Source organism: Pteropus vampyrus, unplaced genomic scaffold, assembly GCF_000151845.1.
Source record: "Pteropus vampyrus isolate Shadow unplaced genomic scaffold, Pvam_2.0 Scaffold321, whole genome shotgun sequence".
NCBI classification, from domain to species: domain Eukaryota; kingdom Metazoa; phylum Chordata; class Mammalia; order Chiroptera; family Pteropodidae; genus Pteropus; species Pteropus vampyrus.
The window spans coordinates 316,976-337,226 of NW_011889102.1; the positions used below are offsets into that span (position 1 = coordinate 316,976).

The 20,251-nt window shown below is 48.6% G+C and overlaps 1 protein-coding gene and 1 pseudogene across 11 annotated transcripts in view; both read right to left on the reverse strand.

Moving 5' to 3' along the window:
* PTPN5 (protein tyrosine phosphatase, non-receptor type 5) overlaps positions 1–20,251 on the reverse strand; it is a 61,370-nt gene that overhangs the window by 13,938 nt on the left and 27,181 nt on the right. For 2 of the 11 annotated variants that reach the window (XM_011377765.2, XM_011377762.2), the window contains exons 3-7: positions 11,975–12,262; positions 10,974–11,028; positions 8,154–8,450; positions 5,424–5,568; positions 458–651 (exon numbers count right to left, since the gene is read on the reverse strand). In XM_011377765.2, the coding sequence (XP_011376067.1) occupies positions 458–651; positions 5,424–5,568; positions 8,154–8,156 (342 nt within the window). In that variant the 5' untranslated portion in view covers positions 8,157–8,450; positions 10,974–11,028; positions 11,975–12,262. Of the gene's footprint in view, positions 1–457; positions 652–5,423; positions 5,569–8,153; positions 8,451–10,970; positions 11,029–11,974; positions 12,263–20,251 lie in introns of all 11 variants that reach the window. The other 9 variants (XM_023521882.1, XM_023521881.1, XM_023521878.1 and 6 more) reach the window with 8 other exon arrangements.
* On the reverse strand, positions 15,365–15,482 carry LOC111730581 (annotated as a pseudogene).

Below are 20,251 nucleotides of genomic sequence, written 5' to 3' on the forward strand. Positions count from 1 at the left end.
TCCTCACCCCTATATTCTCACCCACAGAGCTTACCTTCCGCCTCAACCTGGCCCCCCAGAGAAGGCCTCAGGAGAAAAGTGGACTGAAGGGAGCCAAGAGAAAGCCCTTCCTAGAGGGGACCCCTTAGCTACATATATAAAAAAGGAAGTCTCCCAGAGTTGGCTTCATAGACAGGAAGTCCTCAGAGAGATGCCTGCAGGATTAGGGGGTTGGGAGGGGCTGTGTTTCTGCTTCTGGGGTTAGGGAGGGCAGGGTGTAAGGGGCTTAGCTATCAAGGCTGTAGCTCAGAACTCCAGGCTTTTCCTTATGCCAGCCCAAAGGCTGGGAGTCACTGAGGAACACCAAGAAGGCCCCTCATCTCTCTGTACCCCAGGTGGCCATCTTGGGGAGGAAGTGGAAGGATGTCCCTCAACCCACACTCTGTGCAGGCCCTCATGAGGCCTGCGATGTCCTTACCAGGAATTGGGAGGCAGCTAACAGGCAGAGGCTGCTCCTGACAGTGAGGGAGTGGCTCCCGGTGCCTTGAGGTGGTGGCTTCTGAGCTGGCTCTGAGGGCGGTGAAGGAGATGGGGGCAGTGGCATCTCTCTCTGCGAGTCCGTGAGCCCTTCGGCCTGGTCCAGCGCCTCCATCACTACCGGCTGGGGGAGACCTGTGGAAGGCGGACAGCGGGCCGATGACTCGGGCCCTGCTGACCCACGGTGGGCTGCTCCTTCTGGGGCTGCTGTGGTTTCCTCTCAATCCGGGATCAGTCAGCGTGGCTCCACTTCCAGCAGTCACCCTCGATTAGCAAAGCAATATTCACCTACCTTCGTCAGAAAGAGCTAAGTGTGGGTGGACAAATTATTTCTCTTTTATTTCTCCAGTAACAGAGTTAAAATGGCAGGAGGTTTTTCGGGGAGTTAACACCGTCGTGTTTACGCAGCTTCATTCTTTTCCATTTCTTAAGGAAACAAAAACCAACCACCTCAAACTCAATTAAAAGAGAGAGAACAAGACACGGTATTACCAGGTCGTGAACCCGAACACCCCACCCACGCCTGCCCTCGGGGTTTTTGACTCCCGTGCTCTATGCCCTGACTGGGGCTGGAGGCTGGACACTTGACCAGATCACAGCCACATGCCCCTCGCCCATCGCGAGACCCCACGCTGAAGGGGCATGGGGGGCACTCAGGGTGGTGTGGAGGAAAATCCCAGTGTAACCAAACTGATACCAAATGTCTGGGATTCAGTTCTAGGTCTGTCCCTAGTTGTGTGACCTTGGTAGTCGGCCCCTCTCCAGGCCTTAGTTTCCACATCTGGAAAATGGGGGTTAGGCTCAAGCCTTGGTTTTCTAACTGTGCTTTCTGGAGCCCTAGCATTCTCTCTGGTGCACCAGACATGGCCAAGTGTTCTGCCTTCCTATGCCTGTGGCTCGACTGTGGAAGCTCTGTGTATCCGCATTCCATATGCTGGGTTTCCTCTAAGATTATTTCAACACGAACTTCCACTACTAAAGTAGTCTGAACACCACTGGCTTAGGTCTGAGGCCGTGACTGCAGAGGAGGGATTCTAGCTGCAGCCACCTGGGTGAGTCCCAGGTGTCGAAGGTCCCCATCCAAACCCACATGTTTCAGTCTATTGCCAAAAAGAGAGGAGTCAGCAAAATGGATGTGTACAGCTTGACAGTGGTGATGGGACTGACCACCCATCACTATGTAATGGGAGAATGTGCTTGTTTGCTCACGCTACGAACACTTATCTCCCATGGCCTGGAATGGTGTAGAGCCCAGATCCTGCAGACAGCTGTATTTCTGTCTCAGGCTCCTCCCTCCCAGATGTGGATCCTGTACGACTCTCCAGTTGCTGTGTTCCAGCCACACTCCATGCAGTCCCTCAGGTGAGCCCAATCTCTGTGCTTTGCACATGCTGTTCCCTCTGCCTGGAACATCCCTTTAACACCCTGCTCCACCCTGTCGCCCTGCCACACTTTGCCAAATTAACTCCTATTCATCTTGTAGAACTCAATCAGATGTCAGTGGAAGTAGGTCCTGCCCTATTGTATATGTCCAGCACCCTAAGCCTCTCCTTCATTCCACCAGCAGCAACAATACACCTGGAATGTTCAAGACCCTGCTTTGAGGGCTTTATGTATGCTAATTCCCTCACTCTTCCTAGTAGCCCTATAAAGTTGGTAGTTACTATTATCCTCTTTTTACAGAAGATGAAGATGAGGTGTAGCGAGGTTAAGAGACTTGTCCAAGGTCAGCTAGCTAATAAATGTTCAAGGTAGGTTTGCACCGAGGCAGCTGAGCAGGAAGGTCAGCTAGCTAATAAATGGTCAACGTAGGTTCGCATCGAGGCAGCTGAGTAGGTTCTAGGCTACATTACACCAGCTTCGGGCTGTGAAATTATTTGCTGAATATCACCTCTCCCACTCATCTGTTAGTCCATAAGGGCAGGACTGGTATCAGTTTTGTTCGTCATGATTGCCCACAGCATCCAACACAAGCCCTGGCATGTAAGCCTGCAGTAAGTCCTTACCAAATGAGTGAATGATGATGGGTAAGTGATCATCTTTTACTCAGTTTTCTCACTGATAAATAGGGATAATTATATATACTTTGAAAAGCTATGGTAAAGACTATAGATACTATAAATGAAACACCAAGCGTGGCACTTGGCATCTAGTAGGTATTCAATAAATATCAGATTTTAATAATGATTACACGTGATTCCCAGTCTGGTCAGTAAAACAGTCCAGGGGATACATGTTTACAATAAAGTTCATGAAGTGAAAAAATCTGAGCGCTGGTGGAGTCAAAGGGGATAGAGGAGGGCATCTACCTTTGCCCATAAAGGCTACAGTTACTAAACATATGAGCACACAGCTCAGACCCTGGCCAGAAAGGTGAAAAAGGAAAACCTGCTACCAAGCTACATCATGTAGGAAGCCAAAAATTTCCACTATTGACAAGCAGAAGGAGGGTTGGTTACTCAAGTGGAAAGGTTTCTACCCTCACCCTCTCAAAAAGCAGTCCATGGGTGGAAGCTGCCAAATATGGAAGGCTGGGAGGGGTACAGGCCCAGGAGCCACACGGCCTGGCTCTGCAACACACACGCTGTCTCCCTGGGTCTCAGCTGCCTAATCCGTAAAGAGAGGGGCTTGAACTAGAACTCAGTGCTTCTCACATGTTCCTTCCATCCTCAGAGGACAGGGAACATGGGTCTTTGGGGGAATAACAACGAGCTCGCACAATCTTGAACTTGGCTGCTTTATTTTAAAATTCATGGGTGCTCTTTGTTCTAGACTATGGTATATCTGTACTTGTTTTGATATTAAAATAATATGTTTTTTCTCCTCCCAAAGCTTTGAATCAAATTTATGCTTCAGGAAAATACGCTACATTTATACTGTGGCTTTGCCCTCAGGGGTACACATACTCCAGTCTGAGAAGCACGGAACCTGCCTGCAATAAAACATCATGCCACTGTTATAAATGACTCTGTAGATGAATATTTAATAACGCAGAAAGAAATTTTGATGCTATGGATGAGAAAGACAAGGTTATAAAACAGTATGATCTTCCTGGCCTTACAAATTAAGAAAGTGTAAGTGTGCACACACAGAGGTGGAGAAGACCTGATGTAAGAGGAGAGGTTAACACGAGACTGTGCTTGCAGAGCACGCAGCACAGTGAATGCGCAGCATACAGCAAGTGCTCCATAAATGTTGCACATGGCAAACGGGAAGAATGGAAGCCAGGTATTAACAACAGTTCTTTGGAGGAGGGCGAGATTAGAGGTGATTCTTTTTCACTGTTTATATATTCTAGATTTCCTTCAATACACATATATATAAATATATATGTATACGCACATACACACATATTTGTCGTGTGAAAAAGTATTTTAAAAAAGAGATCACCATTCTAAGTTTAGATACTGTCAGGCCTAGTTAATATTCCCAGGTTTTGGGTCCTGACTCCCACCTGTCACGTCTAAATGCACATGGTGAGACATAAGAGATGGAGAAAGTGTGCGTGTCTCTGTGAGACCCACCCAGTCACAGAATAGCAGCTCAGAAGACAGTCCCCCTGATAATGCATGTTCACCATGTTTGCATATGAAAGATGGCAGGTTAATTAACTTGCAAGAAAGAAAAACTGCAGGCTGGCGGGGCCCCTGTGCACATCTCAGAGACAAAGTCGGAGGCTGTGTTTTTGCTTTTTTCTTTTAAAACCACAGCCCTGGGGGCCAGATAAATCCAACTGGCAGAGTCTTAACTGAGCACCTGATAGATGCCCACCTTTCAGAGCCGGGTTTATTTAAAAGCTTTTCTGGGCAGAAATCTAACATTTCTTTACTCGGGAAGATATACTTTCAAACACGCACTATATTCTGCATTAAATTTTGAAGGGGTTCTTGGTTAAGAACCCCTGATCTTGGTGGTGGGGAGTAGAGGACTGTGATAGAAAGTGGTGGAAGTAGGAGAGGTGGAGAAAAGGGCTGATTTCAGTCTCTGCTCATTAATGTGTGAGTCCAACACACCAATCATACACTTTGCGAAGCACTGAGCCAGGCTCGAAACAGTTCCTGCCTGCATGGACCATTGTGACCCGTTTGTCCTGTAGGCCTCAGGTCCTGCTCCTAGAGATGATGTCAGCTCTTCTCCTTGCCCTGCCCACCCTTCCACTCACTATCTTGTTTTGGGGATTACAATAAAACCTTGCTGGGCAGGCTCTGTGCAGTTCCCAAAGTGCTTCTGCACGCGCAGTTGCATTTGCTTCTCGGCAGCCCTGTGAGGTAGATATTATCATCATCAGCCCGTTTTATCGGTGAGAGGCGGCTGCTTGTGTCAAGGGCTGGCTTTTCAATAGTTCACAGCGAGGTAGCTGCTTTGCCACGCATGAAACCCTGACTCAGAGGCGGCCTGCTGACAGTGATTTAACGTCGCACCAGCTCCTCATGCACTTGCCTCTTGCACAGGGTGAAGGGGATTTTCCAGGCATGGAAATGGAAGCTTAGTGGGTTAAGTGGCTTGCCCGACAGACCTGACATTCGAACCCAGGGCTTTCTGACACCAAGTGATCTTTCCATTTTGCCATCATGCTCTTCAGGAAAGGGTAACTGCAACAAAGGCAGGGAGACAGTGAGAGTCTGGGAGGGAGGGAGTCCCTGTATCTGTGGGAACCTTGAACCCCAACCAGCTGCAAGAGGGTAGGGTGGGAGTGGTACAGATATTACGCCTGATCTGGCTGATAGCTCCTCATAGGATATATGGTATGGAGAAGAGAAGTCCTGGAAGGTTCCTAGGAGCTCAGTATCCCAGGCCAAAGCTCTAGAGACCCTGGGTAGAGCCTGCAGGCAAATGGTCTTTAGATTTACCTGGGGCATGTGGAAACACTATGATCCCTGTCCTGTCACCTAGCACTGGATTCTCACCATTAAACTCTGCAGCTACTGCGTGCCCCGCGGCTGATACCACCTGAGCCGGAGAACCCGTGGCTGCTCCTGTCAGTGACTCATCCTTGGAGCTCCCAGCTGCCAACTCACCGGAACTGGAGCAAAGGGCTGGCTCAGCCTGTTCCTGTTTACTTGAGGAGAGAGGTTGGTTCTGTCCCATTCAGCTTTTCTTCCCTTCCCAAACATGGCCAGGGGGACCTCTCAGCCATGCCCACCTAATCACGGGGGGCCCTGACCAACAGAATATCACACTCAATCCTGCCCACGCTTCTAGAACCACTGTCAGTCAGAGCTTGACAGGCCCCCTGAGGGGTATCTGGTCTAGGCTGCTAATTTCTCCGACAGGGAAACTGAGGCCCAGAGATGAGAAGTGGCTTACTCAAGGTCGACAGCTAGCCAACAGCAGAGCCAGAATGTTGGCTGCTACCATAACCACTATAAGCCTACGCATAATGGGTGTTTACCACGTGCCGGGCGTTGCTCTAAATGCTTTATATATATTAACATATTTAGTCCTCACAACAACCCTAGAAGGTAAGTGCTACGCTTACTCCCAATTTACAGATGAAGAAACTGAGGCACAGGGAAGTCAAGTCTCTTGCCCAAGGTCAGCTAATATATGAATAAACTAAGACTAGAACTCAGGCAGTCTGTCTTCAGTGCCCAACACACTAACCAACATTAACCAACACACTAGATGAAAACTAATTCAGGTATTCTGCTCTCCACATCATGTTAAAGAAATCTCCAACACTCCCACCCCTCAGTGTTTCAGAAGTATGGCCTCATCTATCTGGGAGGTGGTGCTGGGTTCCATAGCCTATCACTGTGTCTGAAATCCCACCATTAGACATGGACACTGGCGCACAGGATGACTGCTTTTATCTTATTGTGGGGATGGAGGGGAGCGTGGGTGGGATAAGGGGAAAGCCTGAGCAGTTTTCTAATAGCTTTCACCTGTGGAGGGGTTTAACCAATAAGACTCACTCTCCGCATGCTCCTACTCTGCCAACTCTGAGCCAGGCACATCATGAGCCTTATGCTCATTATCAATACCCATAACCATGCTGAGGGTTAACGTTATTGTCCAGTCTTGCATGTGGAGCTACAGAAGCACAGAGAGGTTAAGTCACTTGTTCAGGGTCACAGAGTCAGAAACTGGCAGACCTGGGATTTGAACGCAGGTCTGTGGGATTCCACCATCCATGATCTTTCTGCTAGTCCACAGAAAGGTCTAGAAACCCACACGGAGATGGGGTGGGGCAGACCGGCCAGGCCCACTTTGAAGTTCTGCTGGGGTAGGCCCTAAATGCAGAACGGAGGGAGTTGCAGCCAGGGGAACTGAGAAGGGGTAGAAGAGTGTAGAAGGAACGGGCCCAATCAGCCGATTCTGCCTCGGCCGTCGCCACACCCTCAGCACTGCCCTGGGTTCTGAGGGACAGCCGGGCCTCACTGGGCGAGGGCACTGCTATGTCCTCACTGGGAGAGGCTGCAGTGGTGGTCCCATTTTCTGTTACCTTTTGGGGGTGTGTAGCAGCAAACTAGGAGTCAGAGGAGATGTGTTGGGGTGAGGGAAAATTCCCCAAAACGACATTTTCATTTGGCAAACATTTGCTGAGTACCTGCTCTATGCCCTGAGCATGTCTTGTGTCTCAGTGCTAATGCTGACCAGCCGGACTCTTAAGAGTGAGAATGCTATAGAGAAGAGGCATGAGAACTAAGTAAATTGACTAAATGTTAAACCAGAGCCTATAATGTGCTGCTGCCTGACCACAGGAAACCTACAGAACGAAGGAAGGTTTCTGCTGGGATTGTTACCTAACTATTCACCCACACCATGAAAGGAAAACAGGAAAACAGAGTCACACCCTACACAAAATAAACCCAACCAACCATTCATTCCCTAGGCCAGGCCGCCTGGAACCTACACAACAAAGGCTGAGATTGCCAGCACCCTTTTCCCTCTGCGTATCCATACCTTTAGTGCTGCATACTCACACTGTCAAAGGAAAACAGGTAAACAAAATCTTTAAACTGTAATTCATAGAAACTAAGAATCACATATAAACCGGATTTCTTTTAACATGTGGCGTCTCATTCTCTATCTTTGAAAGGAGACCATGCTCTGTCTACGGAGTGTTATTTTTTCCTCTAATCAACTTTCCGTCTGTCCCTCTCATTCTGTCTTTGAGAAGAGACCACGATGTCTGTGGCATGTTATTCCTTCTCTAATAAACTTTCCTTTTGTCTCTAATTCTGGTGTGTGTGTGATTCTTTCCTTTGTGCAATCAAGATCTCTGTCTCTCTCTGTCTCTCTCTCTGTCTCTCTGCAGGACTCTAGTCCCCACTTGGGGGGATTTGCCCTGCATCAGGAACAGCCCTGGTGAAAAATTTCCAGCCCCTCCGGGCAAAGGCAAACTGATGGTGGGTGTGGGGTCTTGGGAATCTGCACTGGCTTCCCACAACCCCTTCAGATGCTCAGTCCTGCTAATCAGTGAGCAGGACAGCTACCAAATCCACAGATGGAGGTAGCAAGACCACAAGGACCTGGGCCGGCAGTGAGTGTTTGATCCCTTTGGATGGTAAGCTGGCCGAGGGCAGGTCCCAAGTCCTTTCCATCTCTACATTCCCCAGGCAGGCAGGATGGCATGGGGAAAGGAAACCCATTTTGGCAGAGGAGGATTCTGGAAATAAAACATGGATGCTCACCATTTAATAGCTACATGACTCGGGCAAGCTGTTTAACCTCTCTGCAACTTGATTCCTGTGGTGGTCTTCAGACGTGTCTGTGAATTCTTCAACATTCCTCCCATCAGTAGGTGGAGTCTGTGTCCCCTCCCCTTGAACTGGGTGACTGCCTTAAGGATGGGGATGTGGCAGAAGTGATGCTGTATGACCGCTGAGGCTAGGTCTGAAAAGTCCACGTGGCTTCTGCTGGTTTTCTCAGGACACTTGCTCTAGAAACCTTCAGCAGCCCCGTAAGAAATCTGGGTACCCTGAGGCTGCCTTGTGGAGGGAGAAAGAGAGAGAAAAGAGAGAGCAAGAATGAGAGAGAGCAAGTATATCAGACCCGGTGGGTACTCAGGAAGTTCTGAATGCTGAATGGAGTGGTCAGCCCCGACACTGAGCAGGCAGGCAGTGAAGCAGGAGGGTACCTGCAACTTAGCCCAAGTGGACAGTCAGAAAATCCCATGTATGGGAATTTTGTGTGTTGTGTTTAAAGCCAATGTTTTGGGAACTCACCTCAAACAAGGTGAGGAAGCTATACCACAAAAGAGTGGGGTGGGCAGCTGTACTATTCTCCCCATCCTTCCCCCTACCCCCCAAGGCTGACACACAATGCAAGCCAGTGGGTCTGAGGTTTGGGCCAAGCAAGCTCTGCCTCCTCCAAGCCATAGAAGTCTACGGTGTCCTTTCTCTTAACAAGCCTGGCAAGGCACGGTGCTAAATGCCCAGCGACTACTTTACAAATATTGGCTCAGTCCTTACAACCATCATATGTGATAGGTGAGAGGACCGTCCTCATTTTACAGAGAGGAAATCAGAAGTCCAAGAGGTTAAGTGATTGCTCATTCTGGCTTGTGAAGAGAAGAGCCAGGACTCAAACCCAGGCAGTTTAATCTCTCTTCTTAAACCAGACTCCATGCTGTCTACCCCAGGGTGGGCCTCTGCTGCTTATTCCTCTGCCTTGTTGGGGGAAGTCAGCCTGAGAAGGAGCTTCAGCTCATTTCAGGACAGAAGTCACTGGCCTTCTCCCCTTGGCACAGTCTATCACACTCTGGCATACAGAGGTGTGGGTGGGTCAGAGAAGAGAAAGATTGAGACCAAGATGATGGGAAGAGGTCTGGGAACCAATGGTGTCTGATGCCTAGTCTGGAGAAGGGGAGTCTGGGGTGTATGAGGGGGGCTGACTACTGTTTGCAGCCACCTGAGAGGCTGTACTAGGGAAGGGGGTACATCAAGAGGCAGGAGTGGGACCTGTATGTGGATGTTCTACGTAGGCAGATTTTCCAAATAACAAGAAATATCTCTAGGACCTGACCCTACAAGTCTGTACTGCAGCTCTTCCTGTCCTCACAAGTGGCTTTGTTTCCAGCGAGGTAGCTTTTTGCCGTCTCTGGAAGCAAAAGCTTTGGAGTCACACAGACTTAGGTGTGAGGCCTGCATTTGCCATTTACTGCCTAAGTGACCTTGGGTGAGTGACTTAATCTCTCCACCGGACAATAGATATACTACGATTTGCCTCTTGGATTCTGAGGATACCTTAAGGTAAAACATAAAAAGTACTTAGCTTGGTGCCCCACACAGGATGAAAGCTCAATAAATAGTAGCCAGAATTTAGAGAGGACGGGGAAGAGGGGAAGGGGATGGGAAGGGAAGGGGCAGGGAGGAGAGCGGGAGGGAGAGGCAGCAGTAAGGACTTCCCTTTCATCTGCCAGGTGGGCCCTCCAGGAGGACAATGGTCCCCGCCCAGATGTGGGTAGGGGCTTTGAAGCTGCGGGCTGGCAAATGGGGTCTTGGATTGAATGGGCACGGTCTGGGGGTGGTGGAAGTGGGGCAGCTTTGTCTCTGCCAGTTAATTAAATCCGGAATGCTAACAAGCTTTCAAAACAATATGCAACTCAAGTACTCTCTGGATGGGACATAATAAAATGGTTCTATTTGAAATAGAACCAAACAGCTTTGTTGCTGCAAACAAAGGCCCAGTTCTTTGTGCCTCTCTGGAGCGGAGGCCCAGAAGTACAAGGGTGAAAGGGTCAATGAAACTGTGAGGGTGCAGCATCCCCCGCCCCCATGCTGAGAACTGAAAGAACCGACAGAGAAGCCCTGGGGTAATGATATACAAGAGTTCCCAAGTGCTTGAGACTGAAACACAAATGCATGGGAAGGAAGGAACAGACTTGAGAGAGCCTCTTGTTCCCCACTCCCATTTCACCGATGAAGAAACTGGGGTCGAGAGAGTAAGAACCAGGATTGGCACGCAGGTCTTTAACCCTCGGTTTGGGTCTCGCCTCTTAGGGTAGCATGGGAAGTTTCACAGCAGGGATCTGAAGGTCAAAGGCCCCATGGCTGCAGAAGCCTGGGTCTTGCCCTCGGTGGTCTAGGGGAGTCCAGAAGATAGGAGGTGAGCAAGAGCGACCTGAGACCCCCCAGGACAGCAGCACTGACAAACCCCAAGCACTCAGGGGCTGCCACCCTTAGATGACCCTCTATAACCGAGAGCCTCACGACATCGGCAAAGTGTCAGGTCTGAGCAGCAGTTCAGCTCTGCCTCTAGTGGGCAGTGTGATCCTGGGCATCTCACTGCCTCCGTGGGCCTCAAAGAGTGCAACACGGGGTCTTTAAGCGCCCTTCCAGTGCTCAAGACCCACTGTTACCTTAACAAAAAATTCTGAGTCCTGGCTTTAGTTTTATTCAGTGGCTTCCCCCCTGTTCTTAGGATAAAAACTAAAATCTTTGCCATGGCCAACAATAAAGGCCCAGCATGCTCTGGGCCCCTCTTATCACCCCAGCCTCTGCACACACCACCTTCTTTCTGGTTCCTTCTGCTCCTGCTTCTTCCAGATCTTCTGCTGGAACCGGTCTGGGAAGTAGAAAAGTTTGGAAATGGGTGATGCTACTCAAAGAAATTCTCACAGTCCCCAAGAGGGAATGTAAGCTGAGGTTCCCTTCCATGCTATTTGTGGTGGGGGTGGGGGAAGCAGAGGCATCTGCAGGTCCATCGCTTGGGGGAGCTGATAGGCCAAGTGTCCAAGGATGCATTGGGGAGCACTATGCAGCCCTTAGATCAGAGTCCATATGGCACTATGGAAGGAACTCAGGAACAGAGTGCCAAGTGAAGAGTATGAGCTATAACACAACACAATTTTATGAGTTAAAAATATAGGCACGCAAAATATCATAGCAAATATAACTAATATAAAATATAAACTACAACAAGTAGTTTTACCCGTTCCCCAGGTAGTGTGGACTTTCACAACAGGCCAAGACTCCCACTGGGGAGAGGCAGGCCTGAGAGGCTGGGTGTGGCTGAGGGTGTGCTGGATGCCAGGACCAACTGGGTGGGTGGCTCAGGTTGGCAGAGGGTGACCTGGGCTGGTAGAGGACAGCAGCACACTTTTAAATGGTCTTGTCTGTGATGGAGAATTGGTCCATCTTAAGCTAAGTGATGTTCAGCAGGGATGTGGGCACAAAGATGACTGAAAAGGATGTAACGGTCACGGCCATGGACCGAATGAGCTAGGATGGAGCCATCGGCTCTGGGAACTACCTCCACGCTTTAGTGCTGGTAGCTGAGAAAAGCCAGACTGAGAAGCGAGACTGAGGGGAGGGGAGAGGAGGTCAAGGCTTGGTCCTTAGAAGCGGGGTGCTATATGCAAAGCCTTGTCTTTGTTTAGGAAGACTGCATGGAATGGGTGCTCCTATGAGAATCTAATGCCTGATGATGAGGTGGAGCTGAGGCAGTGATGTTACTGCTGGTGAGAGGCTGCAAAGACAGGTGAAGCTTTGCTCCCTTGCCCGCCACTCACCTCCTGCTGTGCGGCCGGGTTCCTAACAGGCCATGGACCAGTACTGGTCTGTGGCCCGGGGGTTAGGGACCCCTGTCTTAGAGCCTTCAGGTTTTAATCACTCAGGATTAAAAGAGACAGCTCCGGGGTCATAATAAGCAGCTCCACCTGTCGCATGGCATTATTTTCTCCGTGTGTGTGAAATCCCAAAGTTTAGAGACGCAAAGTGATTCGTGCAAGACTTTAGCTCAGAAGGAACAGAGCTTGAATTCATTCACATCCAGGGCTTCTGAATTCAACAATGAGAAACTGTAAAAAATGACATGTGAGTAAGACAGTATGGTGTATGAACCCCCATTCACACTCTTTGCCTCACTGCATTCTCACAACCACAGCGAGAAGATTGCTTTTCCCATTTCGCAGGGGAGATGTAGATGGGCCACGGAGTGGGGGTGGGGTAGGGGTGGGGGTGGAGCAGTACCAGGGCTCGTCCAAGCCCATCTGTGAAAGGCATGCCCAATGCTGGGGCCGACACACACAGTGCAGCACTGTCCTCACCCCCAGGAAAATGTCCCTGGCCCTGGCCTCACACTTTGGAGGGGCTCTGCTTCAATCCTTCACAGGCATGCTCGTCCTCAAGGTGAGGAGTCCATGAAGCCAAAGGGATGTCCCCTCCTTTAGACCACATACTGAGAAACACAAACCCCAGGTTTTCCTGCCCAAACAGTCCTGAGCCTGATTCCTGGGCCTGTGTGGCCCTCTTCCCCCACTACTGTGCTGCGGTGTGCATCCCTAGGATTGGCCACGAAGTGACTGTTTGCAGAAGGTATGTTTAGAGTTTGGATGTGTGGGCTGGGGTATCCATCCACAAAAATGTGCATGAGGGCCCTTTGTGATGGTGCACAGAGCCTGGGAACTGGCTTTTCTTAGGCTCCATATTTTGGTGCAGAGCTCTGAGGAGTCAGAATTCTAAATCTGGCTTTGAAGCTCCTTACAAAGGAATATCTGTTAAGGGAGAAGGACAGAATATATTTCATTTCGAAGTTTGTTAGCTTGATTTCTAACTCTTAACTGTCTGGACACAGACATAGCAGACACAGGCCATACATATGTTAGGGGTGGGCCTGCGTACAGCTGTGTTCACTGAAGATTAAATTGCAAAGGGTGAGCAGCTGAAATAATGGAAGGCTGTGGGCAGGGGAAGAATGGGACATGAGATGGAGGCTGAAGGAAGGAAGATTTAGGGGAGGAAGTAGTTAGTATTCAGAGGAATGTGAAAACTTATAAAGAGGATGCTTTGGTGGATTAAAGATGGCCACATATCCTCTGGACTCCTGTTGAAAGGTAAAATGGATTTCTCTCCTCTTGAATCTGGGCTGGCCCTACGATGGGCTTTAGTCAATAAACTGTGAAGTGACGCCGTGTAACTTTTGAGGCTGGGCCTTCAGAGATCTGAAGCGTCTGTTTTAGCCCCTCTTGGAACACACCTTCTTGGAAACCAGCTGCTGGATGAGAAGTCTGACTACCCTGAGATTGCCATGCTGTGAGGAAGTCCAAGTTAGCTGCATGGAGAGAAAGGCCAAATGAAGGAGCACTGAGGTGCCAGACATGGAAGGAAACCTTTATTGGACCTCATCCTAGCCCAGTGCCAGGTGACTACAGCTGAATGAATGACCTCAGCTAATGCTACCCAGAATGAAAGAATCACCCAGCTGAGCCCTTTATGACCTTCTGAATCATGAGCAAATAAAATTCTTGCTGTTTCAAGCCACTAAGTTTTGAGAGTTTGTTAGGTAGCAAATAGATAGCTAAAACAGGTGGTAAGATCTGAAAAGGAGAAATGAGCTTAAATGGAAGGATGAGATTTTTTTTTTAAGGTATAAAGAACTTCCTGAAAGCTGGGGTGATTTGTTCCTGGCCAGGCCAAAGAGAAAGGTGACAGCATCTGTCACTGCATGTCTCAGGAATACAAAGGATGCCCATTTGCCTGAAAGGGCTTTAGCATGAACCTGTGTAGAGGCAGGGGACTTTCTTCCAGTTGCAAAGACTTCCTTTCTAGTCTCCTCGCACATCCAGATATCTCCCTAGAATATGAGAAGTATTTCTATCCCGGTGAAGGAAAATGGATGGTCGTCTTCTCCTGCAACTCCAGCCCCTCCCTCGGCTTGACTTTGCAAGTAGGCACACTCCTGTGTGCGTCTGTGCTGGGTCAGTGAGGTCCCAGGCCTGTGGTGTGGATCCCAGATCCACAAAGCTATATGGTCCACTCCGCTGTTGAAAGGATTGGCCTGAGACTTGATGCTCAGGCTTTGGGAACATGCAAAGGTTTTTCTGTTCACACTCCAGATCCTGGAACACTCGTCACCATCATTATGACCTACCATTTATCAAGCACTGGGTAATAAGCACTTTACATGCTTCAGCTTATTTAATCCTCACAAAATCTCTGTGAAGATCTTATATTATCACTCTCATTTCAGAGTGAAGAGTTCGGAGCTCAAAGCAGTCAGGTAATGTACCCGAAGTCATGCTGCTGGTCTGTGGCAGAGCTGGGATTTGAACCCAGGTCTGTATGCCTCCCCACAGCACCCCAAGACCCAGCTACTTGGGCTCCTGCTTCCAGATCTGTCCTAATGTTTGAGAATAGTTAACTTATATCATCATTGACCAGTGGGTATCTTGCTTGGTACTTCTCAATACAATGGTATCGTTACAGAATGCTATCCAACTCGTGTTCTTAGCATATCCAAATGGTGTTTTGTTTTTCTTTAATTTCTATTCCAAAGACTCAAGTCAAAGACAATTCATTGTACCATCAGCCACAATAAATACCCCTAAATGCGTTAAAAGTCCTGAGTGAAAACAAAACCATCCATTAAGCAAAGCTAAGCTGCTGAGTATTGACGGTCACAAGTGTTATCTCAGCAATAATATTGCATCCAGGTCTGTCTTCTCTCTGTCCGTCTGGGCTCCTGCATCTGCTCCTAGACCAGTATGGACCAGTAGGTGCCAGACTGGGGTGCTTGAGAATAAGGGTTAGCAGATGGAGGACAACGCCCATCACAAGGTTACCCCATTCCCTCAAATGCTTTGATAGCCAGTTACTAACAACACAAATCAGGACCTTACTCATGGTTCCAGTCACGGTTTAAAGGTCACTTCTTCCAGGAAGCCTTCCATGGCTGCCCTTGAGACAAGGTGACATTACTGATGCCCCCTTCCATGGAGTCCTGTCCTCCTTGAGAACGGGTCCAGATCTTGGTCTGTCTTGCTCTTCACTGTATCACCAGTGCCTGGCGCAGCATTAGGCACAGAGAAGATGCTCATCAAAAAATTGTCAAATTGATAAAAGGATCAGGTTGTCTATTTATCTATCTATCTATCTATCTACTTACTTACTTACTTACTTAATGCCTACAGCACTAGTATTCCAAGGTGGTCTCCCATCCAAGTACTAACCAGGCCCGACCCTGCTTGGCTTCTGAGATCAGATGAGATGGGGCATGTTCAGGGTGGCACGGCTGTAGCCTGGTCAGGTTGTCTTTTTAATTGGCCTTTGTTGGCTTCTAGCCTAAGTCCTTATCTGTGCCATGGTAGGACAGCTGTGAAAGCTATGACCTACCCTCCCTGACATCCAGGAGAGGTGGCTGCAAGATTAGGATAACAAAGTTGTCCTCAATACAGGCCTCTCCTTTACTCTATAAAAGGCCACAGTGATGGGCAGTGGCCTCTTGCTGAGACCTAGACCTCGTCGCTCTCAGAAGAGGGTCCACTTGAGACCCACAATGATACAGAGCCTACGGCTGGGCGGAGAGTTAGGAAAAGTCATTGGGACTTAGGTGGTGAGTGGGTTCCAGAGCCACTGGCCCAAGAGGCCACTGATTCTGCCAAACGAGCGATGGCCTACTTAGGCCTCAGTGTCTACTCACAGCCTTGGACAGAGCCAGTTCATCATGACATACTTAAATCTCAGGATGGTGACATCATGGCTCCAGCCAGCTGCCAGCCACAGGAGGGCTGTGGGAACACGCTGTTTCCAAGAGCAGCGTTGTCCTTAGACCATGACCCTATACTTCCTCTTCTCTGGCCGTGCCATTCCCCATGGGGTGAGAAGTCCACAGGGCCCAGGAGGTGTGCCCACACCCCCCTTCCAGGCCATGCTCTGGCAACGAGGATTCCAGAGCTCGTTGCCTAAGTGACCTAAAGCCTGCATGGGTGCAGGTGCACCCTTCTGAGGGTGGATAGGGCCTCCTGCTTGGGGATTTTGGATCTTTAGGTTTGAGGGGTGGCCAAGGGGCAGCTATTGGGGCAGGGCATGGACCATACTTGGACACGTAGACTGATGTGCCCACATGCGCACCCGCAAGGGCCCTTGCAGTACAGGACTGAGCGGTGGGTCGATGCACCACTAGGGGCCCCATCTGCAGTGTGGCCTCGGTCCCTGCAAGTGTTAGGAGCGGGCCTGCCCGTAAGTCTGCCCACTGGAGACACAGAGCAACACTTGGTAATGTCATGCCGTAACTGGCACCTACTGTTGTCTTATCTACCTCCTTCCTCCACCCTGTACCCTGAGGAAGCTGTCCCAAGCTAGGCCTGAACTCGTGCTGGTTGAGGAAGGGGCGGAGGCCCCAGCATCAGCAGGGTTGCCTGGTTTCTTGCGAATGTGAACACCTACGCACAGAAGAGGGGGAGTGTGAGCTGGAATGTATAAATGTGTTTGGGTGACTGTGAGCAAGTTAAGTGAGCAAGCGAGGGGAAGTGAAAGAGAAGAAAAGAAGGGTGACCATGGGTGCGCACGAGGGGAGAAGAAAAATAAACGTGTGCGTGTCCCAGTGCCTGCCACAGTACTGGGAACCACGTCTAACTGAGGGCCTGGGAACAGGGCAGAGAACGGAAGGGAAGGAGTGTGCCTGCCTGACTGTAGGCGAGCGTGAGAAGGGGTGTGGTTGCGGGAAAGAGACCTACAGAGAATGAGATTGCAAGCAAGTCTGTCCACCTCTAAAAACATGTATAATGGAAGGGGGTGGATGATGGAGCAATGGAGCTAAGATAGCCGGACTGAGCAAGAGGAAGAAGACTCGCGTGTGAGCTGGAGGGTAGGTGCGTGCCTCCACAGTCTCTGTGAGACAGACACAGGGTGCGTGCCTGGGTGACTGTGCGTGGGTTTGTGCACACTGAGTATGTGAACATGAAGCTGTAACAAGTGAGAACACACATGAATGTGTGAGCACATGTATGGAGGGCCCCAAGGGAATAAGCAAGTATGCCCGCCTCAGGACAGCTGTGGATTGCCTGGAATGCTGATGATGTTTTCACCCGGAAATCACAATGTGGGAGGACTGTATGACCTGCTCCGCATTGGCTCAGGTCCAGGTGACTGTGTCTGGGAGCTTTGGCCATGTTGCCCCAGCCTGGTGGTGCGTGTAGGAATGAGTGAGTCACCCAGGCATGGCTGGCCCTCACTCTGCCTCGCCGCTCATCTTGCCCAGCAGGGAAGACAGCTGGGAGGGGGAGAGATTACTTGAGGGCTGTATTTTTACACCATCATTATGCAATTGCTTGCAGTTCCCATGGGTTCATTCTAAAGGCCCAGCACCCCAATTCTCTTGGCTTTTGTACATCTATCTCTTCTTATGTCCAATCTGCAGTTCAGGTGAATGGTTTAGCTGCCAAACATTTGTGGAAATCTTCTCCTTACCAGGTTCCAGAATCACAATGCCAAACCACCCTCCAGTCTTTTCCCTGCTTCTTGGCCTCAATTTTCTCCACAGCACTTATATATTTTACTTATTTTATTTGTCTATCTTTCTCTTAATAGCAAATGCCTGTGCAGCACTTGCTATGTACCAGACACTGCTCTAAGCTCTCTATTAATTCATTTAATCCTCTAACAACTCTACATGGCAGTGAATATTATTCCTGGAATTTTATAAGTGGGAGGCACATTTCATAGGCGAGAAGTTAATAGCTTGCCCATGATCATCCCAATGGTAAGTGGTAGAGCCAAACATGGTCCAGAGTCCCTGGTCTTAACCAGTATACGGCACTGTTTTGTGTGGGTGAAAATTTTCTGTTCGGTGCATTGTCGAATCTCCAGTGCTTTTAAGAGTATTGTACATGTAAGTGCTCAACGAATAGCCAGTGAATAGATTAAGAAATGAGTGGATGAATGCTGGACATGGAGAATGAAATAAAGAGGTATCTGTCTTCAAGGAGCTCATGGTCCCATAGAGGAAACAAAAAGTTATTTCAATACTATACATTAAGATGGCACTGTGTGAGTCTAGAGGGGCATACAACTTGCCTGGTCTCTGCAAGACTATCAGGTGTGTGAGCTGCCACCTCCTTCAAACTCCTCCCTGGGGACAGACATCTTAGCTCTTCCCGTCTCAGTCTGCAGGGTACAAGAAGATGATGGTGGCTCTATGGTGACATGGAGGCAGAATGGGCTGGTGGCCAGGAGCATGAGCTCTGGAGAAAGACTTCCTTCTGTGAATTCTCACTCTGCAAAACATCAGCTAAGTGACCTAGACAAACACTCTTGGTCCTCTCTCATCTATAAGATGGAGAAAGCAAATGCTGTTGTCTTCTTAGGTTAGCGAAGAGGATTACCCGAGATATATGTGTGAAAGCATTTGGAATAGTACGTTACACAAGAAAGGCAATGTGCCAGCACCAATGGAGATGACTTATGTTCCGTTAAATATTCTACATTGGTTGCTGGCTTTCAGGGAGGAATGGGAGAGAGGGGTAAAATTAAACATGCTTATTACTATAGTCTCTCTGCTGTGTCTTCATCCCATTTTCCAGAAGCAATTCAAAGCAGGACAGGGATTATGTCTGCTTTAGTCACCACTATTATCCCTAGTACCTGGTAAAGTACCTGATACACAGTAGGTTTTCAAAAAATATTTGTTGAATATGTACACTGCTTTAATCTTTGCGAGGATATTTGTATTGTTGTTTCCATTTACAATTGAGATACTAGAGGCCCAGCAAAGTTAAGTGACTTGTCCGTTAACACAAAGAATAGAAACAGAACAGCCAGACTCAAAGGCCAAACCCCACGATCTTTCGTCCACGCCATGCTCATCTCTGGACTCTCATACATCATGTCCTATTTTCCGTGGATTTTTTTCTAGCTGGCGGGGCCATCCCTGGTTGTAGAATCATCTCTGAATTCTATGAGTCATATCTGAATCACAGAACTGTTTAATAGTTGAAAGGGACTCTTGATGTCATCTTGACCTCCCACCCATTGTGGAAATTTCCTCTCCAATGTCTATCCAGAAAATATATGAACGCCTCTCGTGATGGAACACTCATTGTCTTCTTCTTGAATTACCAAGTCCTATGATTGGACCACTTTGATAGTCAGAAAGTTCTGCATGCCATGCCAACAGGCTTCTCTTTAATGTCTATGTATTGGGTTGCCATATTCCTAAGATTTGCACAGAATAAATCCACTGCCCCTGTCAAGACAGCCTTTCAGATAGTCGCAGACAGCTTTCACATCCCTTTGGAGAATTCTTTTCTCTAAGCTAGTTGTTTCAGGTCCCCACAGCAACTCCTGTGCAGTGGCATCCATCCTACACCTTCTCATCAGGCTGTCCAAAGTGTTTTTGAGCAATGGCACCCCCTACTGGATAAGGTGTGAATTGCACCAAGGGGTCGACGCTCCCCTGGCCGCCTGAGGAGCTTCAGCAGTCGCGGGGGCACTGGCTCATGGTGTGAATAAAATAACCACTTATTTTAAAGATACATCGCTTTAGAAGCATACCTAGTCGTTTTACATGTCTATCTTAAAGAGTGTCATTGAAGACTCCATTCTAAGGTTCCTTGCCAACCATGAGGCTTCTGACAAGGTACAGGTCCGGGACTTCAACATTATAGAGGCAAAAAGAAAATTTTTTTTTTTTTAAACAAAAAGGTTTAGAAGGAGATAGGAAAATGTATGCTGTATTATAGGATTATAGTGATTTTCCTTTTCTTTTTTCCTGCTTGTCTTTATTTTCTAATATTTCTACAATGAATATGTTATAAAAAGAAAAAAACCCAAAAATGTTCTAAAAAGAAAAAAAAACACACACACTAAAAAATCCCCTCCCCTTCCTTCCCTTTATCATGACTTGAGTATTTGGTCTACAGTGGGACATACTGCCACCCATGGGCAGGAGTGCCTTGGTAATGTCCCTGTGGTGACTGCAATGGCCTGTGGTTCAGCTAGCCAGGCTCCCCGCAAGTGTGGTCAACCAGACTCAAGCAGTACAATTTGACATCCACAACCAGGCTTCTCAA